General features: G+C 38.5%; 1 protein-coding gene across 5 annotated transcripts in view; it reads right to left on the bottom strand.

Annotated features, from left to right (window-relative positions):
- Nucleotides 1-385: 385 nt before the first annotated feature.
- The window catches only part of TOX3 (TOX high mobility group box family member 3), an 85,751-nt gene continuing 65,634 nt past the window's right edge, over nt 386-20,502 (bottom strand). For 3 of the 5 annotated variants that reach the window (XM_048316608.1, XM_048316610.1, XM_048316611.1), the window contains 4 exons: nt 11,948-12,217; nt 10,767-10,994; nt 9,347-9,427; nt 387-7,645 (listed from right to left, as the gene is read on the bottom strand). In XM_048316608.1, coding sequence (XP_048172565.1) covers nt 6,908-7,645; nt 9,347-9,427; nt 10,767-10,994; nt 11,948-12,217 — 1,317 coding nt within the window. In that variant the 3' untranslated portion in view covers nt 387-6,907. Of the gene's footprint in view, nt 7,646-9,346; nt 9,428-10,766; nt 10,995-11,947; nt 12,218-20,502 lie in introns of all 5 variants that reach the window. The other 2 variants (XM_048316607.1, XM_048316609.1) reach the window with 1 other exon arrangement.

Below are 20,502 nucleotides of genomic sequence, written 5' to 3'. Positions count from 1 at the left end.
AGAGGCTGCAGTGAAACACCCAATGGCCACGGGGATGAGGGGATGCAATGGCCCACGATGGGCTGCTCTGCTCCCTTTGAAATTATCGGTTCTATCTTGCTTTGATTTTTAACACCAAAGTGACATGAAATGAGATAAACAGGGAGCCTGTGCTGCACCCACATCCTGCTGTGCCTGGTGGCGCTGGGACCAGCACCCATTCCCGGTGGGAGCTGCCTCTTGTGCAGCTGAATGGGCAGGGATGCAGAACTGTGCATCAATTCTTTTTTTTTTCCTGATCAGCAGTTTTGAAAATGGAAAGAAATAATCGAACAAACTCCACCTTCAGTTTAAAACCAAGTACAGCTACAGGAAACATCAAGAGAAATGAATGTGCAAGTATCACAATTTTTGTTCAAGGATGTTTAATTTGTCCACGCCTGCTAGCGAGTTCCGGTCGTTTTCTGAAGTGAAGGATAACTTCATTTGCCTTGGGTTAAAGGAAAAAAAGGAAGGAAAAGAGAGACTGCTCAGCCTTTATAGAAACACAAGTATCTAAACTGACACTCAGAATTACATGTATTTCACTGTGGGCTCAAGATTTGCTGTAATACACTTGTCTGCTGTAATTGACCAAAACTCTTATAGATTTATCTGCCACCATTCTATAATGGAGAAAGTCTGTTTACACAAGGATGATAATCACTAGCTTCATCTATATTCTGTCAGTTCCAAGGCAGGCTAAGCAGTAACCAAATCCTTTGGTAGTCCGTGCTGCAAAGCACCTAACATGTTAACTCCAAAATCCCCAAAAGCATGCCTAGACTTATGGATATTTTAGACATTTGCCACATACAATTAATTGCACCCATCTGGACATCTCTTTATTAAAACAAACATGTATTGTGTATGTGCACAATCTATTAATTTCCTTGTGACCCACAGGAACAGAAGGAACATGAAGGGGGAGAAGAGGAGAAGTTCTTCAGCACAAGCCTTCCACAGGTAGTGAGCAGATAGGAGCAGGGTGCAAGATTTTATGTATCTATATATATATACACACACAACAGGGCAGTAGTAATAATCCCATCATCAACAGTCCATACAGCAGAATTTTCTGAAGTGAGCTCTGATTCCCAGACACTGAATATTCACTTCCAAAATCAGGAAGAGGAAAGTAAGAAATGGTACAGCTACTTACTATTTTTTAAATATAATGGTCAATTCTTACGATTCCTGGAATACCAAAACCAATACCAAGATCAAGCACCTTTAACTATCAGCAAGAAAACCGTAACATAAGGGATTTATTATTTATGTGCTTAGTGCTAATGCAATGTATATGTTTGTTATCAGTACAGTATGGGCTATAGCATTAAAATAAACCAGCCTACAGTTACTACACCCTTTAGGTTTCAAAAATATTGCCAGCAGGTACCCTGGCACTTTGCCTGCCTGCATTTACTTCTCTGTTTTCTAAATACAAATATTTGGTTAAGGCATCTGCTCAGTCAAGAGCTGTGACTGCTGATCCAGGTAGAAGTTTTCAGACCATTTCTTCTAAATGACTGCAGATACAATTCACCATCAGGTGGGTAATTCTTTACACGTTTATGATGATTCACAGTCATTGAACCAGAACTAAGGTTAGATACCTGCACCTGAAAATGAGACTTGTGACTTGTTTAGAATAGAATTTAATAAAAGAAAATGCAGAAAATGTAAGATTACTTTTAGGTTCTGATTATTATTATAAATACTTAGATCTGTTTGGAAAACAAATACAATGGTTTGTAATCAGACCCCTGATCTATAAAAGCACTTGAGCAACTGTATAACAGAGCATATGAGTAGTCACTTCAATGAAATTACTACTATTATACATGAATTATCAGCTCATCTAAAGTGATTTGCTGGATCAAAGCCTCTCTTTTACAATTAGAGCAGCAGAGTTACAATGATGTAGCAGCTCCAGTTTGGAGAAAATAACACACCAAAGGTAACTGCATCATAAAGATATTCCCGGAGAGGAAAGAGAATAAATGATACCTGGAAGAAGTGTTCATATAACTGCAGGACAAGTATAATTTTCTGTTCAACCTTTTTTACTAGACAACTAAAATAAATTTAATTTTAAACCTTGTAAGAGAACTCTCTACTACTTTGGTTTGTTTAGGGGCTGAAGATGTTAATGCTCCATGAACTTGTAAAAAACCCACTATTTAAAATACCACTTCTGGTTTTTAACTGAGGTAAACAGAATGCATTCTAAATCTCCAGTGTAGCCTATTGAAGTGTCAGAGCAGCTCGTTCAAAGCAATACATTCACTTCTCAAAGATTTTAGTATTATAATCAAAAATTTTCTCCCTCCAATGCACCTGAGAAGCATTAACTTCTTGGTGACTTTAAGAACCAAATCCTTTAATACAAACTTAGCTTTTCCCACAGGCACTTGAAAATATTTAGCATTTTTTCAGTTGGATGCAATTTTCATAATAAAGTAGCTCACTTGGCTACCTGACACCACAGACAAAGACACCGAGTGAGCAGCTCCTGCCAACTTAGAGCATGATCGCAACCCTCAGTTACATATTAAGTAGGCTTTGAAACATCCAATTGCTGTAACAATGCAAGTAATTTATGTATTATATATTATTGTTATATATTTTTTCATTATTCATAACATATATATTTTCTTCTGTAACATCCAGGCAGAAGTCTTTCGTACCCCATGTCTTTCAGTCAGCCTTAACAGAGCATACAACAGTTCTTACATTTTATGTAACATTTAAATTCCGCCTCTCTGACCAGTTTTAGGTTACCAAAGCAGCCCTTTGGTACTCATCTGAATGGCATTGGCCCATCCCTATAGATGCTGCTCCCTACATTTGTTTAAATTTCACAGGCAAATCTCACAGAAATGTATGGGAATGACATATATTTTTTTCTGTGACAAAATACTCAGCCCCAGTCTTTCAAATCAGAAATGTTCATAGTTAACTGCATTTCTGGCAGTTTCAAGGGTACAATTGTAAAACTACAGTATATTTTGTTAAATCAAACCCTACAATGATCCTGGTTTACTTCCATCCACTTAGCCTATTAATGCAGGCTAATACTGCATGTTCTTGTGGCAGCAAACCCTAAAGTGTACCAGGAGACTCTGGTGATAGATTACATGTACATGCTGTGTCATATCCAATTAACTCAAATTGACTGTGTACTGCATTATGCTGTTAGTGCATGGAAGATCAATAAATATGGAGAAAATCCAACGAGGCGCTCTCCATTCCCATCCAATTCTAGTAGGTCTGAGACAGATCATGCTCCTATGATGTGTGTGCTGCTGCTGAAGAGGGCAGGTGGTGCATAGACACCATTCAAACTTGGCCTATTCAATCTAAACTCCTCTAACTCGCCATTCATGCATAGCAAAACACCATCTGGTCCTATTTTGCCTCCAGCAATCACAGCTGACCAAAAACGATAATAACAGCTGTTGCAAAACAAAAGCCAAACAAAGGGGGGAGGGAAAGGTTAGAATGCAGTCCAGTGCTGCAAAATACTCCATGAAGTGAGAAATGGAAAAGGAGCCATTCAAATAGGAATCCCCATTGAAAAGAGTCAGTGCAAGACTTGTGGTTAAACTTGAGATATTTAATCCATCTGTCCTGCAAACCACAATGGTCAGGTGATAATATAAAATTGAGATTATGTTGCACAGAGGTATTTAAAGGCTTTGTTCTCCAAGTTAGAAACTAATGACCCTGTGTCAGCTAAAAATTAAACCTCCTTATGTTCTTTCATCATGTGTCAACCTGGGTTAATGTGAAAGTAGAATGTGGTTAACCAGGGTGATAAAGCATCTGAAACCTTGGGAAAAGAAGGGAGCAGTTAAGTGCTTGTAAATGCTATGAAGGAAAACATTCTTAAAAACCATGCACAACACTGAAACCATACAGATTATTGCATTTTTCTTGTATAAATTGCATATCAAGCAATTTAAACTAACAGTTTTATTTATGACCTATGATAGCACAGTTATTCACTTAGACTTAGGGAACACGAACACAAACTTGCACAGTTTGAAACACAAGATGTTCTGCAATATGCTATTGTGGGTAATGCAAAATATAATTTTGTGGCAAGCAGGGGGATGCTCCAGTTTTTCAAGATTCAAATTTTGATATTTAAAATGTACAGTCCTGCTTGATGATTAATTTTCTTTTTTTTTTTTTAGCTGCAGTAATTAAAACTATTTTTCCTGGAATTGAACATCAGTAGTTCAGCAGCTCTTAATCAAATGTGATAAAACCCAGGATTTATGAAACCATTTAATGAGTGTAATAACACCTGCTTCTCGCTGCAAATAGTTGAAAACAGACTTCAGTTGTAATTAACTCTTATCACTGGTGACATTTTTCCAACGATACTTCATAGGTCTTCAAAATGACAATTATAGAACTAATACACAATTACTGTCACATGCAGTTTAGCAATTATTTCTGAAGACATTTGTCTAAAGGTTTCAAAAACGACTATAAAATGGTTCCCTTTGTTATGTAACATTGGTTAAAACTGACACACACAAAATCTCTCCCAACCAGCCTCTGTCATGCCATTTCTAATGCAGACAGGCTTCCTTGCACTTGGAATAAACACCCTCCATCCCAGGCATTATTAGATATCATGCTAAAGCTATTAGGAGCATGGGTAGCTGTCAACTAACACCCATTATGAAAAGCTTCAATTTATACATGATTTTTTCTGCTCCAAGAAATCTATAAATTTATAATTAGAATCTCTTGCTGTTCAATATTTGTACATAATAAACAGAGTACCTGAGGATGATGAAATATTGAAAGCTGAATTCATTATGAATAAACTCACATGGTATAGTACCTCTTCCCTCAAGTCTGGCTGCAACTTTTTGGGGATCTCTATTCCATTATTTTTGGGTTGTGGTCTGAGCATGGTAGCCATGCCTCAAACAGGATTAGGATTCTGCTCAGGCTTGACACTTGCTGTTTTTAATTTTCATTTTATCATAAGCAGTTTAAGATTGTTGCCAGTGGTAATTTGCAATTTTTATCAAGACCTCTTCATTATAGCTTCTGACAGGACAGATGCTGTAATTAATCATGCCAGACAACTGGGGATAGTGGTCAGACTGCACTCGCAGCACAGATATTGCAGGCAGAGAATGGAAACAGGAAAATAAAGGCTCTCTCCTTTCTGTTCAGAGCAAAAATATATGAACAGCACTAATAACCTGACAACACATTGGATGTTAATGTTTCATACGAAAGATCTGCCCTCTCCATCCCTCCCACTCCATCATGTTCTACTTTTATGAGAAAAGTCAGACAACTCAGGATCAGCCCAAGTCAAGAGCTGGAGGCTTACAGAGGGAAGCCCATGGCAGTAGCTGCGTTTACATCTGAAACTCTCAGATACAACAAAGCCCAAAATTTGTGCTGATTTGCATTTCTGGACATTACTGCTGAGAGACAGGTTCACTACCCTGTTCCTGCAGATCAATCAACACAGGGCACCATGATGTCTTGTGACTCCACCATTTGCTTTCTCTCTCTGAAGTCCCAGACACCTCAGAGAAGTTGCCCATCACTCTTCAGCAGAGCACCTTGGAGGGTGCAAGAGCCAAGTGCTTGCTCTGTCCCATTGGTACCTGTTCACCCAGAATGTTTGATAAAAATCCAAAGGAGTTTAAAAAAAGTCCAAGAAAACATTTGCAGAAGGAAACATTTCTGGTTTCTCTGTCAAAGACTTACAGCTCATCAGTTTTACTGAAATGTGTTTATTCTATAGCAAGATAAAAGCATTTATTTTAGATAAGCAAAATACAAACAACTTAATTGCTGCTATCATAACTCATAAAAAAGTATAAAACAGCATAAAAACACAATAAGCAATGTAGCAATTAATAATTCATGTTACCAGTGTTTACATTAAAGCCTCATTTATGAAAACTTTACAACACATGATATGAAAACTTACAACTTTTAAAGAAAATATTTACATTGATTATTCAGTTGTGGAGTTTCATTTAAATATTCTACTGGTTTTACAGCGTATTAATAACTTGTATTTTTCATCTTAGCTTTCTGTAATAACAGTTTTATTTAAGTGCATTTCCCTTTTAAAAATACAGTGTATTAAATCTGAAACTCATCACTTCGACACAGAATATAATATTCACATTTGTTCTGTAATTGGAATTAACATAAGAGGGTAAATGTCAATATATATTTTCTTACGAACTATGGCAGGTTTATTTGGAGAAATGAAGTGAAAGGTTGGGTCAAACATTTAAGTCCAGTTACTTGCATTTGTTTTTCTGAAGACATTTAGGAGAGAAAAAAAAAATAAGAGCTTTGGCAAAAATCTGTGATTTACTCTATTTTTTCATGACAAAAAATGCCATCAACTAACTCATGTCATACAAGTATGATTGTATGAAATCCAATCATAATTTTACAGGTAGTTACAACTGTGCTTTAAGGGCTTCATGAGTTCATACTGCCTTGAAGTGCATTATTCACTTTTAGAGAAAGAAGGATTATAGCATATAACTCTGGAAGGCCATTTTGCAGTCATAAGGTCCAGGTATTTATTAGGCCAGTTGATTCACATATCGTAGGTAAAGCTTAAATAAATTAAAAAGGCATCACATGAAAAAGAGAACAGCATTTTTTCTTTTAAACAAAATGATTTATAGTCAGCTAAAAGATGATACACAGCTACATTGTAGTTCTTTATTGCCTATCTAATAGACACTTTAGAGGATCATTTGATCTGTTATGCATCCCTGCATAACTACCATCAACAATTTAGAGTTTTCAGCCAAATATGGTTTACCCCTACCCCCTCCATCAACACAAAGCCATGTCGCAAGATCATTTATCTTCAGAAAATACTGACCTGCGATAATACTTGAGTCTGTGTCTGAGACTGTATTTGTGACTGGTGCTGCTGAGGTGCTGGCTGAGGGCTCCCAATGGCAGGGATGGGAGAAGTGATCTGCGGGGCTCCCGGAGAGTGCTGCTGAGGAGAAGGCTGTGACTGGTGTTGCATATGCTGCATTTGCTGCTGCTGCATTTGCTGAAGCTGTATGTGCTGCAGTTGCTGTTGCATTTGCTGTTGATTAATCTGCTGCTGAAGATGCTGCTGCTGCTGCAAATGTTGCTGCATGTGGTGCTGAAAATGCTGCTGCTGCATTTGCTGTTGTATTTGCTGATGCATTTGATGCTGATGTAGTTGCTGCTGTTGCATCTGCTGCATCTGTTGCTGCTGGAGCTGCTGTATCTGGTGCTGCTGGCTTTGCATCGAGGGACTCACTTGAGACGAAGACGGCGTTGCCACCATGTTTGTGCCCATAGAGCTTATCAATGGAGCTGCAATGTTTGTCGGCATGTTCGGTGCAATGGTAACAGAAGCTACAATCTGGTTCATTGGCAGTCTCATGGTCAAGGGTTTTGGAGCAATTGCTCTGGAAAGGGGCTGCTGAAGAGTTTGGGGAGACGCTGAAACCGCTGCGTGTTGAGAAAGAGAGCTATTCAGAATAAGGGAGGAAGACAAATTTGTGGAAGCCAGCGTTTGCTGAACAGAACGAATTGTCTGGGCCTCAGCAGATTCTGCAGCAGCCTGTGTTTGGAAAAGAAATTAATTGTCTTTTCAACAGAAGAAGCATTGCTACTGTTTACATGGAAATAAAAGTAACAGCTATCAGAGACCTTTGTCATCTTTTGTCTTCTATCAGAAAAGATCAATCTGCAGCCTGAAAACAGTCACTGATCCACCAATACATGTATCACCTCTTTATCTGCCTCCCTATATGGTACCTCCAGGTCTTACTTGGACAAAAGCTAACTTGTGCTCTTGATCAACACCAGAAAGTCACAGAAGTCACATGCATTTTGTCGCTAAAAGAGCTAGAACAGGCCCAACATATTTGCATGTTTTTTAAAAAAACCTGTTCTTTGGGAGTGAGCAGCACACACACTCCCCTCCCCATGAGTTATCAACCAACGAGCAGTTAACTGGCACACTTTAGACATTTACCTTAGAATGTAACAAACTGCGGCACAAGTGTCCATCCCATCCCTACTCTCAGCAACCATCTCATGTGAAAAATCTACAGCAAGGATGACTTATTTAGAGGAGATGAGGTACAGTGACTTTGAGTTATTTCCACCTGCAATCTACTCAGAAGTTACTTGGCAGTCCAGGTCCCATGGATTTGGTGAAAAAAATATGATTTCTAATGGTTTTGAAAAGGGAACTTAAGATTCACAAAATAATATCCCTCAAAGGTATTTAGAATTCCTGCTGCTCTTGAACTTAGCATTGCGATACTAAAGGCTTTTAGAATCTTATATAAGTCCCAGAGGCAACAGAAAAACACAGCCTCTCAACACAAGAAGAAATCTTCCAGCTTTCAAAAACAAATGTGTATAATTTCTGATGCTGTATTTTTAGACATTAAGTAAAATACACAGCAACTTTCCATATGATTTACTAATGCTCTGCAGTTGTACATTCAAATAAATATTCTCAGGAGTTACGACATCATCACCCTCTGTTGCTTTCTTGTCGTTGAATATATTTTTCTAATTGCTCTTTATATTATTAGAGAAATAATCACCTTGGTAATGTTTTACCCATATTTTAGATGTCTATAAGCATATTTCCATTTACAATATTCAGATGCAGCGCAACTACAACCTGCATAGTGCTGCTGTCTAGAAAAGTAAATTCTCAAGTAAGACAGCAGAGCTTTGTTTTCTTCACAGGTTTTATTTTAACTCAAGATCCACTAAAATACTCCATGTGGCTCACTGCCAGCTAGTCCATTTGTTAGTACTCTCCAAATTCAGAGCCACCACGCATTTCTTTCCCCTCACCTGCAAGAAATGCTTAAGCTTTGTTACACAGCCACTGCTCTCCAACTCCATGTAAAGCAAGGCTGTCCTTTGAGAAGCAGCACTCGAGGAAAAACAAACCTCGGCAAATAGCTTGCAAATGTTAATGTCAAAAGGTCAGTATATTTTTCATGACTGAATTTTACTTTCGTAGTGAAGTGCATTACTTTGCCTCTGCAGCTCCAGGAAGATGTACATTTACAAAGATGTTTTCTGGTAGTCATTATTATGCCAGTAGGGAGATGAAATTATTTTTGCAGAGACTAAGCAGGGTTCAAGCAGCAGCACAACATCTTGTAGAGCTGTATTACAGAAATCCTAGGATTCTACTTTTATTTTGCATAACATCCCCCCTTGCCCCAAATATTTCAATATCGTTGGTAAAAGCTCACTTGCATTACATCGAAGGTATTATTAGGCTTACCTTAGAAACAAGGCTTGCTCTGTAGGCAGCAAGTGCCTTTAGGTATTCTTTTTTGGCAGCTTCAGTTTTTCTTTTATATACCTGTGAAAAAAAACCATAATTTCACCAACTTCAACTATCAAGATGTTTTTGCCAGAATATTCTCAAAATCACTTGCAAAGAAACAAAAACATAGACCAAAACCCCTGAAAACACTCTACTGTTAGATGTGCTTTTTCTTCCTTGAAATTTCTAAATATTCTTGCAGGTGTTTACAGGCTTTCAGGCCTACCTGCTGGACTTGCACTACAGTTTATGTTGATTACCATGAATAACAAAAGGCTGCTATTTGACATCAGTTTGAGCAGCCAACTGTTTGACAAGACTACCTATGCAATCTTTACTTCCCCAGAAAACAGTATTTTATTGACTCCAAGTGGCAGGGATATTAGAACACTGAGTATTTCAGATGCCAAAATGTATCAGCAGTAGTCCAGAATAGCAAAATACACCTGTGCATTTTTTTTTTTAAAACAAATATTTGAATTACATATAAAAAAAATCTGTACACCTTTAGAAAAGGCAGATCAAAGAGCTTGGACTTGCCCTAAAGCCATCATGAAAGAATCCCCTTGAGTTAAACAAGAACAGTTAGGCAAAAATGAATAAATCTGTATTTTTAATCGTCAGTAAATTTAAAGTTCACCTTTTAATCATGTTCATTATCATCTGTTAGATCAGACTAAAAGTTTCCAAATGGATTTCAGAAACAAGTACCATTCATCTCTTGCCAAAAGGTGTCCTATCTGGGAATCTGCTCTGCCATAGAAGCATCTGTTAACTGTTACTGGGAACAGACAAACAAAGGGTATTTTTTTAACCCCCTTCAATCCATGTGCAGCAGTTACATGTGTATAGGAAGAACAATAACCCTCAAGGAAGTATAAAACTCATCACTCTGTACCAAGTTGGAGTTGGAGATAGCATTTCACACACAACATTATAATGAGACTCAGAGGATTGGCTTCAAAGGTTAGAAATCAACATGCTTTGTAACAAATTCATAAGGCAGATCAAAGGAATTGGTAAATATGCTGTACCTTCCTCTTTTCTAACTTATTAATAGGAAACAAGGGCTTTGAAATAGGAATCATCAAAAGATGGTTTTAAGAGGACTCTAGGACACTACAACCTGAGCTCTTTTACAAACTGCCCTTTAAAATGTAAAGACAAATACAGTCATTTAACACTACCTGTTGGCTCTTACAAAAAAATAGTTTTTAGATGCCAGGTCTTTGGCAAGTTCAAAACTCAGTGTAGCTCTACAGAAGTAGAGTTCTACATCAGCAAGCAGCAGGGTCCACTCAGGACAGAGGTAGAAGGATTTTTTTAACAAGGATTGCTATATTACTTCTTGTGAGACAACCCTGAACCAATTTACCTGTTTTTGTTCTTCTCCTAAACTGTCCCACATAGATGCCACTATTTTTGAAACATCTCCAAATGTAGCATTCGGGTTCTGTCCTTTAATGGCAGCTTGTGTATCCCTGAAGAAAAGGGCATATGCTGACACCGGCTTTTGTGGCTCATTGGGGTCTTTCTTTTTCTTCTTCTTCGGAGTCTTGGGCTTCTTGCCAGAATCTGGGGCAGCTCTTTTTTCTCCAGTAGCCTAAGAAACAGTAAAAACAAGAACAGTCAGTTAATGAATGAAATAAGTCAGATAAATTGCAAAAAATTTTTGACAGTCAGTCTTAATATTATATGGATAAAGCTACTAGGTAGGCAACTGCTGGGAGAGTCCTGTTGTGCAGGCCCTTCTCTCTACCAAAGAGTACTTAGTCTCAGCATCATCTCATTGGATCTACTGGAACTAAATGCATGAATAGTTACTACTCATTTTAAGCATGGCTCTGAGAGTCACATCCTACGAGCTTGACCTGAAAAAGTACACCCAATGCTAATTTGTATTAAAAAAAATTAAGATTTAGTTCATAGCATATTTTGAAGAGGCCATCTATGTTTTTCCATTAAGATACAATTTTCAGATATTTTGAGGATCCTGTACAACGAGTTTTCCACATGCACAACTTCCATCAACTTAATGAGAAAACCTTTCATGGAACAGTCTTAAATTAGGCCTTTTACATATACTGCTATAACAACATTTGTACTTCATTTGGTCAATAATTTTTCCTTTTATAAGAGATTTATTGAAAGCAAAATATAAGTTAACTAAACTTTCAGTTAGAAGAAAGCTTATTTTACTTCTGCCTAAACACATCTATGTTTTACATGACTCCAGAGAATATCAAAATGACAAAACTGTCCAAAGCTGATGCGTGAAGAAATTCAACAGATCTGAAAACTTGAGACAAATTAGACCAAATATATATATATATATGTATGTGTGTGTCTCTGTCTATTCTTAGGTTTATTATTATGGAGGTTGTATGGAAACTTCTTAAGTAAAGAAGGTAACCAGCAAATTAATCATATTCCACTTTACTGTAACATTTCTATTTGAAATGACCACATTGCAGCTGAGCTGATACTGCCACATCCATGAAAATGCAGTGTGTAGGTGTGTGAAGCTTGCTCGCTACAGCACATGGAATAACTTACTCTGTTTGATTCATCTGCATCTTCTTCATTGATAGAGCTGGATGGGGAAGGAGTGGCTGATTTACTTGCAGGAGGGGAGGGAGAAGTGTGTGGCAAATTAGTGCCTCCTAAATTTAGCCCCAGCTGCGCACTTAGCTGAGACTGGTTAATGGTGGTGAGCTGAGATGGAGCCATAATTCCCGAATGAGCAGCATCAGTCATATTGACAATAGATCTCATAATCAGAGAGTGATCCTGGCGGTACTGGGAAACTTGTGTGTGACTCTGATCCTAAAAGAGATGGAAACATTGTTTAGATATTAGCAGTTACCATACAACAGTGTCAGGTGAAGTTACTTTCACAGGTTTATAGAACCAACACTCTCAACATGCAGTTTGCTTCCTTTCTTTTTAATGAATTAAATATATTTTTAATAAGTTAAGTGTAGCAACAGTTACTATAATTGCCCCAGACTTCACTTTTCCCCCCAGTTGTGGCTTTTTTTTTTTTTTTTGTTGAATAAGAATTGCATTTCTCTATTTTTAAACATTTCTTCTCTTGATGCAGTGAGAAATACCCACATAAACAATAGGGAAACAGGATGACTGAGGATTCAGGAGAATATTGCAACTGTTGTCAAATGCAGAAAGTAAACAAAATCAGGGTGGGGTGAGAGAGAGAAAAGCATCTTCCTTTAGTGACATTCAATTATTCTTGGCCATTACAAGTAACAGTAGTAGGTATAAACCAGTCCTGTCTAAGTGGGATTTTAAAGCTCTTTTAAACACAGAACACTGCCCTGACAGGTCTGGAGTGTATTCACTACAGCAGGCTGGAGAACCAGTCCAGTAATCCTAAACACTCCTAAAGATCCCTGTTGGCAAGTACCACACAAAACTACACATTTTTATCTTTAATCCAATGATCAAATGTGTGCAAGTAGCAATCGATGTACAAACCACCGACTATTCTTCTTGTACTCCACGTCTCAGAAACACAAGTGCTTGCATGGTTTGGTTTCTACTGTTTCTTGAGGGCACAAACTGTGTCTCCTACATGTGCACAACACTTACCACATTTGTTAATAAAAAGAAGCAAGACCCTGAAGGTAAAGTCAGCTGCAATCTGCCTATGAAAACTCTTTTTTTTTTTTGTTTATTGACCACACACAGATGAAGACACAATGAAGGAACGTTTAAACAGAAAAGAAGATTTTTCAAAAAGTTAATAAGAGAATAAATAGATCACAAATTGATTCAGCAACCTGATTAATCTATAGTCATTGTTTGAACAGCCAGAAACATGAGAAATAAATTAGATTTTGAAAACTCTTTCATTATTAATAACCCACACTGCAATTAGTAGCAGGTGCAATGATCCTAATGAAATGACAGAGAACAAAACAGCAATTGTGGGAGCCCAGCATAAGCCCACTGGACTTCCACAACAAAATCTGACCTTCCTTATGCTCTCATTTTAAACATGGATAAATCCAAAACAATTTTCGAAAATCTGTGTCAGCATGGAGGTAAGTTTAGCCCAAATGACTTTCCCTTACTTTTTACAACTCTGGCCTCAACAGAGGCAGTGGTTCTATGCTCCTGGAAGCCTCTCGTTGGCTGGGACAAGGGTGGCTGTACGAAGAAGCAATACACATGTAAAAGAAGATGCACACCCTGCCTCATCTATCTTTATATACAAATACTGCAGCTTACTGCTTCCCTACAGCAGGAAATCATATTCATTCTGAATTTGGCATTCATGTGTCTTTCTGCTGAAGCCTATACAGTAAAAACAAATCCTTCTTTAGCATACAAGTACACATAGTGGTGCAGCTGGATCCAGTACAGACAAAGTTAGCCACACAAGCTCATGATCCAGATCGGATGCACCAGGGCTCACCCTCATTTTCCCCATGCTTCCCCAGCCGTTGCCAGCTTGGCTCATCATCCATACTGTACCACACTGCTTTTCCTACTTCTTAAATGCTTTTAATATTTTCAGTAAAGGACTGTAGTTCCTTAGAGATGAGTGTGTGTGCCAAAAGTGGAGCACTTGATACAGAAAGATCAAAACATCAGACTTACTGGCTGAAATACCCATTTGCTTCAGGGCACCTTTCTGTGAAAATTTACTGCTGTTAACTACAGGGTCATTTTGATTGTGACTTGTATTGGCAGTGGCATCTGGAAGTCATTCAAAGTCTTTTGTGAAACAATATCACTCCCTGCCTATTACTCCAATCATTTTAGCTTACAGACGTTACATACTTTATTGTATGAAGAAGAACTCTGCTGGTTTTTTGCAGCAAAGCTGACGATCATCAGAATAACCATCTCTCATGAAAATTAACCTTCTTTCATTATTGTGCAGACAGTATTTTCTTGGAGATGTTCTACCCCTAAAAGCCTTGCTTTTGTTCTCCCTTTATTGCTATACAATACAGGCCTTTCTGGCCTTTACACTGAGGCAACAAAATGTGATGACATGGGCTACAAACCATTTACTCCAAGTCTTGTCATTTCAGTTGCATCTATGATTTTATTGAGACTAAATTCTCTTGACTTGCACTGACCCAGAATCTAATTTTATACACAAGCCCATGAATTCTTAACTGTCCTTTTTTCTGATACTATTTAATGCTTGTGTGGGTTTTCTGTATCCACTTACTTAATTTCAGTTTTTCTTTTCTGTGTCTTTTCCTGATTTCTTTAGCCTTTTTTTTTTTTAATCTGAAGAGTTTCAGTAAAATCTAGGAGTGGCAACAACAATATTTTGTAACTGGCCCTTTAGAACCAAACTGATAAGACATATTACATAAAAGAAAATTATTCATATAATATCCAATCCCTTATTCCCATTATATGTGCATATGAAAACAACAATGTATTTTCTGCACTTTCAGTTTAAGTTATACGGCTGATCAATATTTTAAAAAGCAAGGAATAGGATTTTCATTTTTTGCTTTGTGATACAGTGCTGTGGGCCTGAACAACCTATGGTACCTATAGAAGAGCTTTCAGACAAAGAAATATAAACCCATTTTTATGTTTGTACAGTGGTTTGGAAAGTAGCAAGAAGGCAAGAAAGCTAGTTCATAGCATTATTAAAGTCCACGGCATTTTTCTATAGCTCTTGAGCAAACAGAAATCTTCTAAGAAGGGGGCTATAGTCAAGAAAACAAAATTTCCATCAATTATCTTAACTCTTTATTTTTCCCCTGATACTACCAAAGGCCAACACCAAACTGAAAGGATCAGTAGCATTTCATTATTCTTGAGATGTTTATCAAATAAATGTTTAACAACGAAAATTATCCTGTATCAGAAGCACACAGGGAAATACAAGTGCGCTGAAGCACCCACATGACATCCTGATTACGTTACTATATGAAAATTGAAAAGCTCACATATCCCAAAATAATCCGCTGAGAATACTGGGAGAATTTTAGGAATATCACAAGCTCTTTTACATAAACTTAACCAGAAGTAAATGTGATACATGAGTATTAAAAACATTCAGGATTTTTGTAACATTAAGCAAAAACAACAGATTAGTTCTGACAAAAATTCACGAACTTGTCAAGCAGACAGTATCAAGTTTTGATTGAGCCTTATCTGCTTTACAGCCTTAGACTGAAGTTAGGCAAAACCTGGTGATCTTAACACAAGTCAGGCAAAGCTCAACCACTGATTTACTCAGCATGACAATCAAACAAGGACATGATGTGTGAAACCAACACCAAAAGAGAAATTACTTGTATAATTCCTCTGCAGACTGAAATGGCTTTGACTCAAATCTCTCTGTTGTCATCCTACAACGAGTGCTACAAACCCCTCAGGTATGAAGACATTTATTGAGTGAAACACTGGCCACCTCTCTGGGCTCTTCAGTGACAGGGTGAGGGGGAATGACTCTAAACTGAAAGCAAGGGGGTTTGGATTAGGTATTAGGAAGAAATTCTTTAGTGTGAGGGTGGTGAGGCCCTGAATAGGTCATCCAGAGAAGCTGAAGGCCAGGTGGAATGAGGCCCTGAACAACCCAGTCTAGTGGAAGGTTTCCTGCTATGGCGGGGGGGTGGAACCAGATGATCTTTAAGATCCCTTCCAACCCAAATCATTTTACTCTTCTCTGATTCTAATTATATACCCGGATTTAAAAAAAGCCAAGTATAGTCCAAAATATTTTCCCCTTCTCAAAACAACTTTATGGTGACTGTGTCTAGGCACATTCTCTTACACACATTAATAAAGACATTCAGCATTTGGTTCATAGAAGGCCTCATCAAAGGAACCATAAGGGTATCTGTCCATCAAACTATCCTACTCTCAACAATTCTAATCACTTTAGACAGTCATGCCAATAAAGTCATATTTAGTCCTATTGCTAAAGGACTCATCTCACAGCCTATCACAAATATATAGCTTATTTTACATTGATTTGTGAAAGAACAAGTTCTCAAAAGTGTATAAAATATCAATGGATCAAGAAAGCAAATAATGGAGTAAGGAGACTTTAAAAAAAGAAAAGAAAAGGAAAGAAATGTAGAAGCTCCCACACTTTAATTTATACAATTTTATCAAAGGAGTTCTTCAAGATACCATGGAGTACTAAGGGAAAAAATTATGTTATTAAAAGATAGTTTGTTCTTCTGTTAGCAACTCATTAAGCATCCGGTACTTAGTATAGGTTGTAATACAGTTAGTATTTATTTTGACAGATAAATGCATCCAGACACTACATTGAGAGATGCCCCAATTTCACTTACCTACCCTGCATTTTAAGAATCATTTCCATACAGTAATTCTATCCTGAATTGCTACCCTGATATAATTTTAATCTCTGGGAACATCCAACAAGACATTTAAAATATAACTAGGAAATTACTTTTCAGAACATTTTTGAGCAGTACTAAAGTCTTGATTAAAATAAATGTCTGCAGCCTTCCATCATTTAAATATCCAATACCTCCAGTGAGATGCTGGTCATGTGAGGGCTGATGGAAGTGCCTACAGGATGTTGTAAGGCTGGGATCTGACCCCACACTGCATGAGCTACTTTAAGGGAATTGAGAAATCTGCCAACCAAAATAACTAAGGAATAACTAAGCAAAACCCAACATATAGGGTTATGTTCACTGTGCTCTGGTTTCAGAAGTTGACTTAAACCAGTATATATTCTATTGCCTGAGGAATTCATGACTGTCAATGTAACATAAGCTGATACAATATTTTAAAGGATGTATTTAAGCTGAAGCAAATGCACTGCAATGTAAAGAGTGAAATCCTCAGTTGTCCCTGACTGTAAATTACTCCCTTTACTTTTAGTCAAGTCAGCATATCTCTAGAAGAAATCCTCAATATTCTTTTTCTCCACAAGTAAAGTACAGATAAAAGAATCCATTAATCTAAATTTTTACAGGATTGAACTTCACTGCCAATCAAAACAAACCAAACTAACAGGATGCTTTTCTCTGTCAGAGATTAAATCCTTACTTAATAGAACACAAAACAGTTGCACTTGGTACTGCCACCACTGAAGAAGTGTCCTTCCTCTCCCCTCCACAGACACCATCATCCCTAATAGAGCTGTCAAACTGCAGTTATCAGGAGATCCTACAAGCAGCAGCTTCTTTTCTCTGGCAGTGAAAAAACTACCATGTTCCACTTCACGTCTCTGTTGAAAAGTAAACCTTACCTAATTTGATTCCCAAAAACATCTAGAAGAAACAGTACATGTCGATTTGTAAAAAAAAAATTATGTCTTCATCTGGGTCTAAGAGATGGGTTGGTGACAAGAGGTTCACACACATTCTGCTGCCTGATGAACACGAAGAACGTGCTGGTTTTTTGGTCTGTGTGCTCTACTCTCTTCTGTTCACGCATAAACCACAAAAGAGACATGAAAAGAAAAAAAAACAAAACCAAAACCCAAACCCAACAAACATGAGGGCCCACTGATTTATTCCTTAAAACTGAGCAATTTATTTTGGGGGTCATCAGGGGCTACTGTGGGGATTATACAAGATAGGTACTCTCAAAATCAAGTGTCTCATTTGTGGCACCTCTTCTTATGCTTGCACAGACTTGTTATATAACGTACTGCAATGGAGCCTGGCAGTGCAAAGTATCAGTTCTGTTCCTGCCTACCCCACGCCTGAAATTTTGCCCCTTTGTGGTCTGTGCATAGGCACCTGGGATGTTTCTGCAACAATTTTCACCACTGAGCACTTGCTTAAGGCACATACTGCAAATGTCATTAATGCTTTCCTTGCACCACTGACGGTGGTGGGAGCTGCAATGTGAGATCAGCAAATCAGGGACAGGGCCAACCACCCAGACCAACACAGCTCCAGGTCCCAGGACTCACTACCTCTGCAACATCGTGCTACAGCTGCTGCTGGAACCAGTCATTCACAGCATGCTCAGCTGTGAATCTCTAACAAAACACTGCATTATGTGGTGAAGAAATACGCAAAGCTCACAGCAAGGTCAAAATCACACAACTACCAAACAAAGGGACAAAGACTTTTCTCTGAAACGCCTACAATTCTTACTGGAGATGCCCCACCACCCTGTCAGGGAGTGTTTTCTCTCTGGGAACACTGTTCTTACCCAGTTACTTCCCTGTGAGCCTGCAGATTCCTCACACGATCCCCAGCGCAGGCCGAACGGGTCACACTTCTTGGTTGCTTTAATTGCTATTGAGTCCTTTTGCTCTTGCAGACAAGGACAGGCTGGTCACAGCCCTCCACCCACCCACAGTGGCTGTGGCTGCTATTTTAGCATCACCTAATTGACAACTTATAATTTTATTTTTACCCCATTTTGTAGAGGAATTTAAAAACAGACTCTCCACTCTCTTCCTCCCAAGCATCTACCATACTTTAAAGCATATTGAATCACACTCCTCTTGGACAAGGCACCCAACAGCATGATCACAATACATGTGTGACTCAGATCACAGATCTGGGCTCTGATCTGATGAGTCTCTTGGCATGAGGAGCTTTTCTCCAAATTAGCAGTACAAGCTTAGGTCTGCTGTATGCAAACAGTGAAGACACATTGCAAACAAATCCTGGATAGTTGAAATTAAGTCCCAGAACGTCAGATAAACGCTGTTAGCAGTTTTGTTACAACCTCCACAACTCAGGTGCTTCAGCTCCCAAATCAAAGGCAGACTTCAAAGGTCCTTATTATGCAGTAAGGAACGTGGGGAGAGACTATGAGGGAGCATGACAACTAACAAACATTATCAAAGGTAACAAGAATTGTGTAGGAATTGTGGGGGGACAGACTCAGGGGTTACATGGCATTTGTATGTTTTAAAATTGCTACCAGTGTTGATAGCTATGTTCAGGGATACGTTTTCTCTAGGGTTTGGGGGGATTTTTCTTTTCTATGAGGGTTCTTTGTTTACTTGTTGTTGGTTTCTAAAGTAAATCAGAAAAATAGGTCTCATTATGTTTCTTATTACCAGACCCAGGTATGTTTTTCTTCCAGCTACCTGGCAACATAGAATAATTTAAAACTCTAAAGAGACTTCACATTTCTTCAACGCTTGCAAACTTGAAGTGGAAGCTGAGTACTGGGTAAGCTGTCCAAGGGGAAACATGAGTGGTAACAGCAGAGAATAGCAGGAATTTCAAAGGAAGTTTTCAAATTACACAAAAGTGAGGGTGGCTGGACCCAACTAAGCCTTTGGCCAGGTACAGCATATACAGACCAGCTGCAGCATCTGCCTCATTTGGCTGGCTTATGAAAACAGCACCTGATTTTAGAGTTTAAACTCAGGAAGCAGAATAGCTTAAAGCCATGGCCCAGGCTTAATGCACAGTTGGTGTCCACAGCCATGTATGTCTGAGCTCCTTCTGAGCTCGGTTCTTAGGAATATCAGACAGCTTTGGCTCCAGTTCCTGACAGCTTTCCCTGTAGGCAATATCATTTTCCCCATATTTATATGGGACTTCACAATATTTTCTGGAGCTGATGGATCTCGATTTAGGTACTATTATAAAATAGTCACAGCCTCCTTTCCCAGACTTGTTCTGCCAATGTTACTGTGCTTCTTTCATGCAGGAGTCCCTCATGATCTCACAACAGGTAATAACCTACCTGCTCCAATCTTTATTATTCTTTAGTTTAGTTTAGTGCCTGTTATTCAGACAGGTATGTTTGGCAACTGCTGCCACTTTGTTTCCTATGGACAGGTCCTTTCTAGCAGTCACTATGAATTGCTTATTTTTAAGAACAGCAGAAGAATTTCCCTCTCTCATTAACAGCCCACTCATTGGTCTGTACCAATGAGCAAGGAGAAGAGAGTACGTCTCAGAAAAATGACTAAATCATCCACATTGAGAATTACAGTGTCACTGAGGATATGAAAATCTTCACGCTATTGTCAAGCATTATCATCAGGCCAGCACCACCTTCCCATCAGGTCAAAGCCACAGCATGCAGCCCCTGTGCCAGAGCCACTGCTGCCTCCAGGGCTCTCAGCCCATTGCCCACCTGCCCCCCAGGCCCCCTCAGCTGGGCACCCACATGCTCTGAAAGGTAACTGCAAAATGCCCAAC

Source organism: Corvus hawaiiensis, chromosome 12 (genome assembly GCF_020740725.1).
Source record: "Corvus hawaiiensis isolate bCorHaw1 chromosome 12, bCorHaw1.pri.cur, whole genome shotgun sequence".
In the NCBI taxonomy this organism is placed as follows: domain Eukaryota; kingdom Metazoa; phylum Chordata; class Aves; order Passeriformes; family Corvidae; genus Corvus; species Corvus hawaiiensis.
The sequence above is the reverse complement of the archived record's forward strand: the minus strand, read 5'-3'. Positions and strand labels throughout refer to the sequence as shown.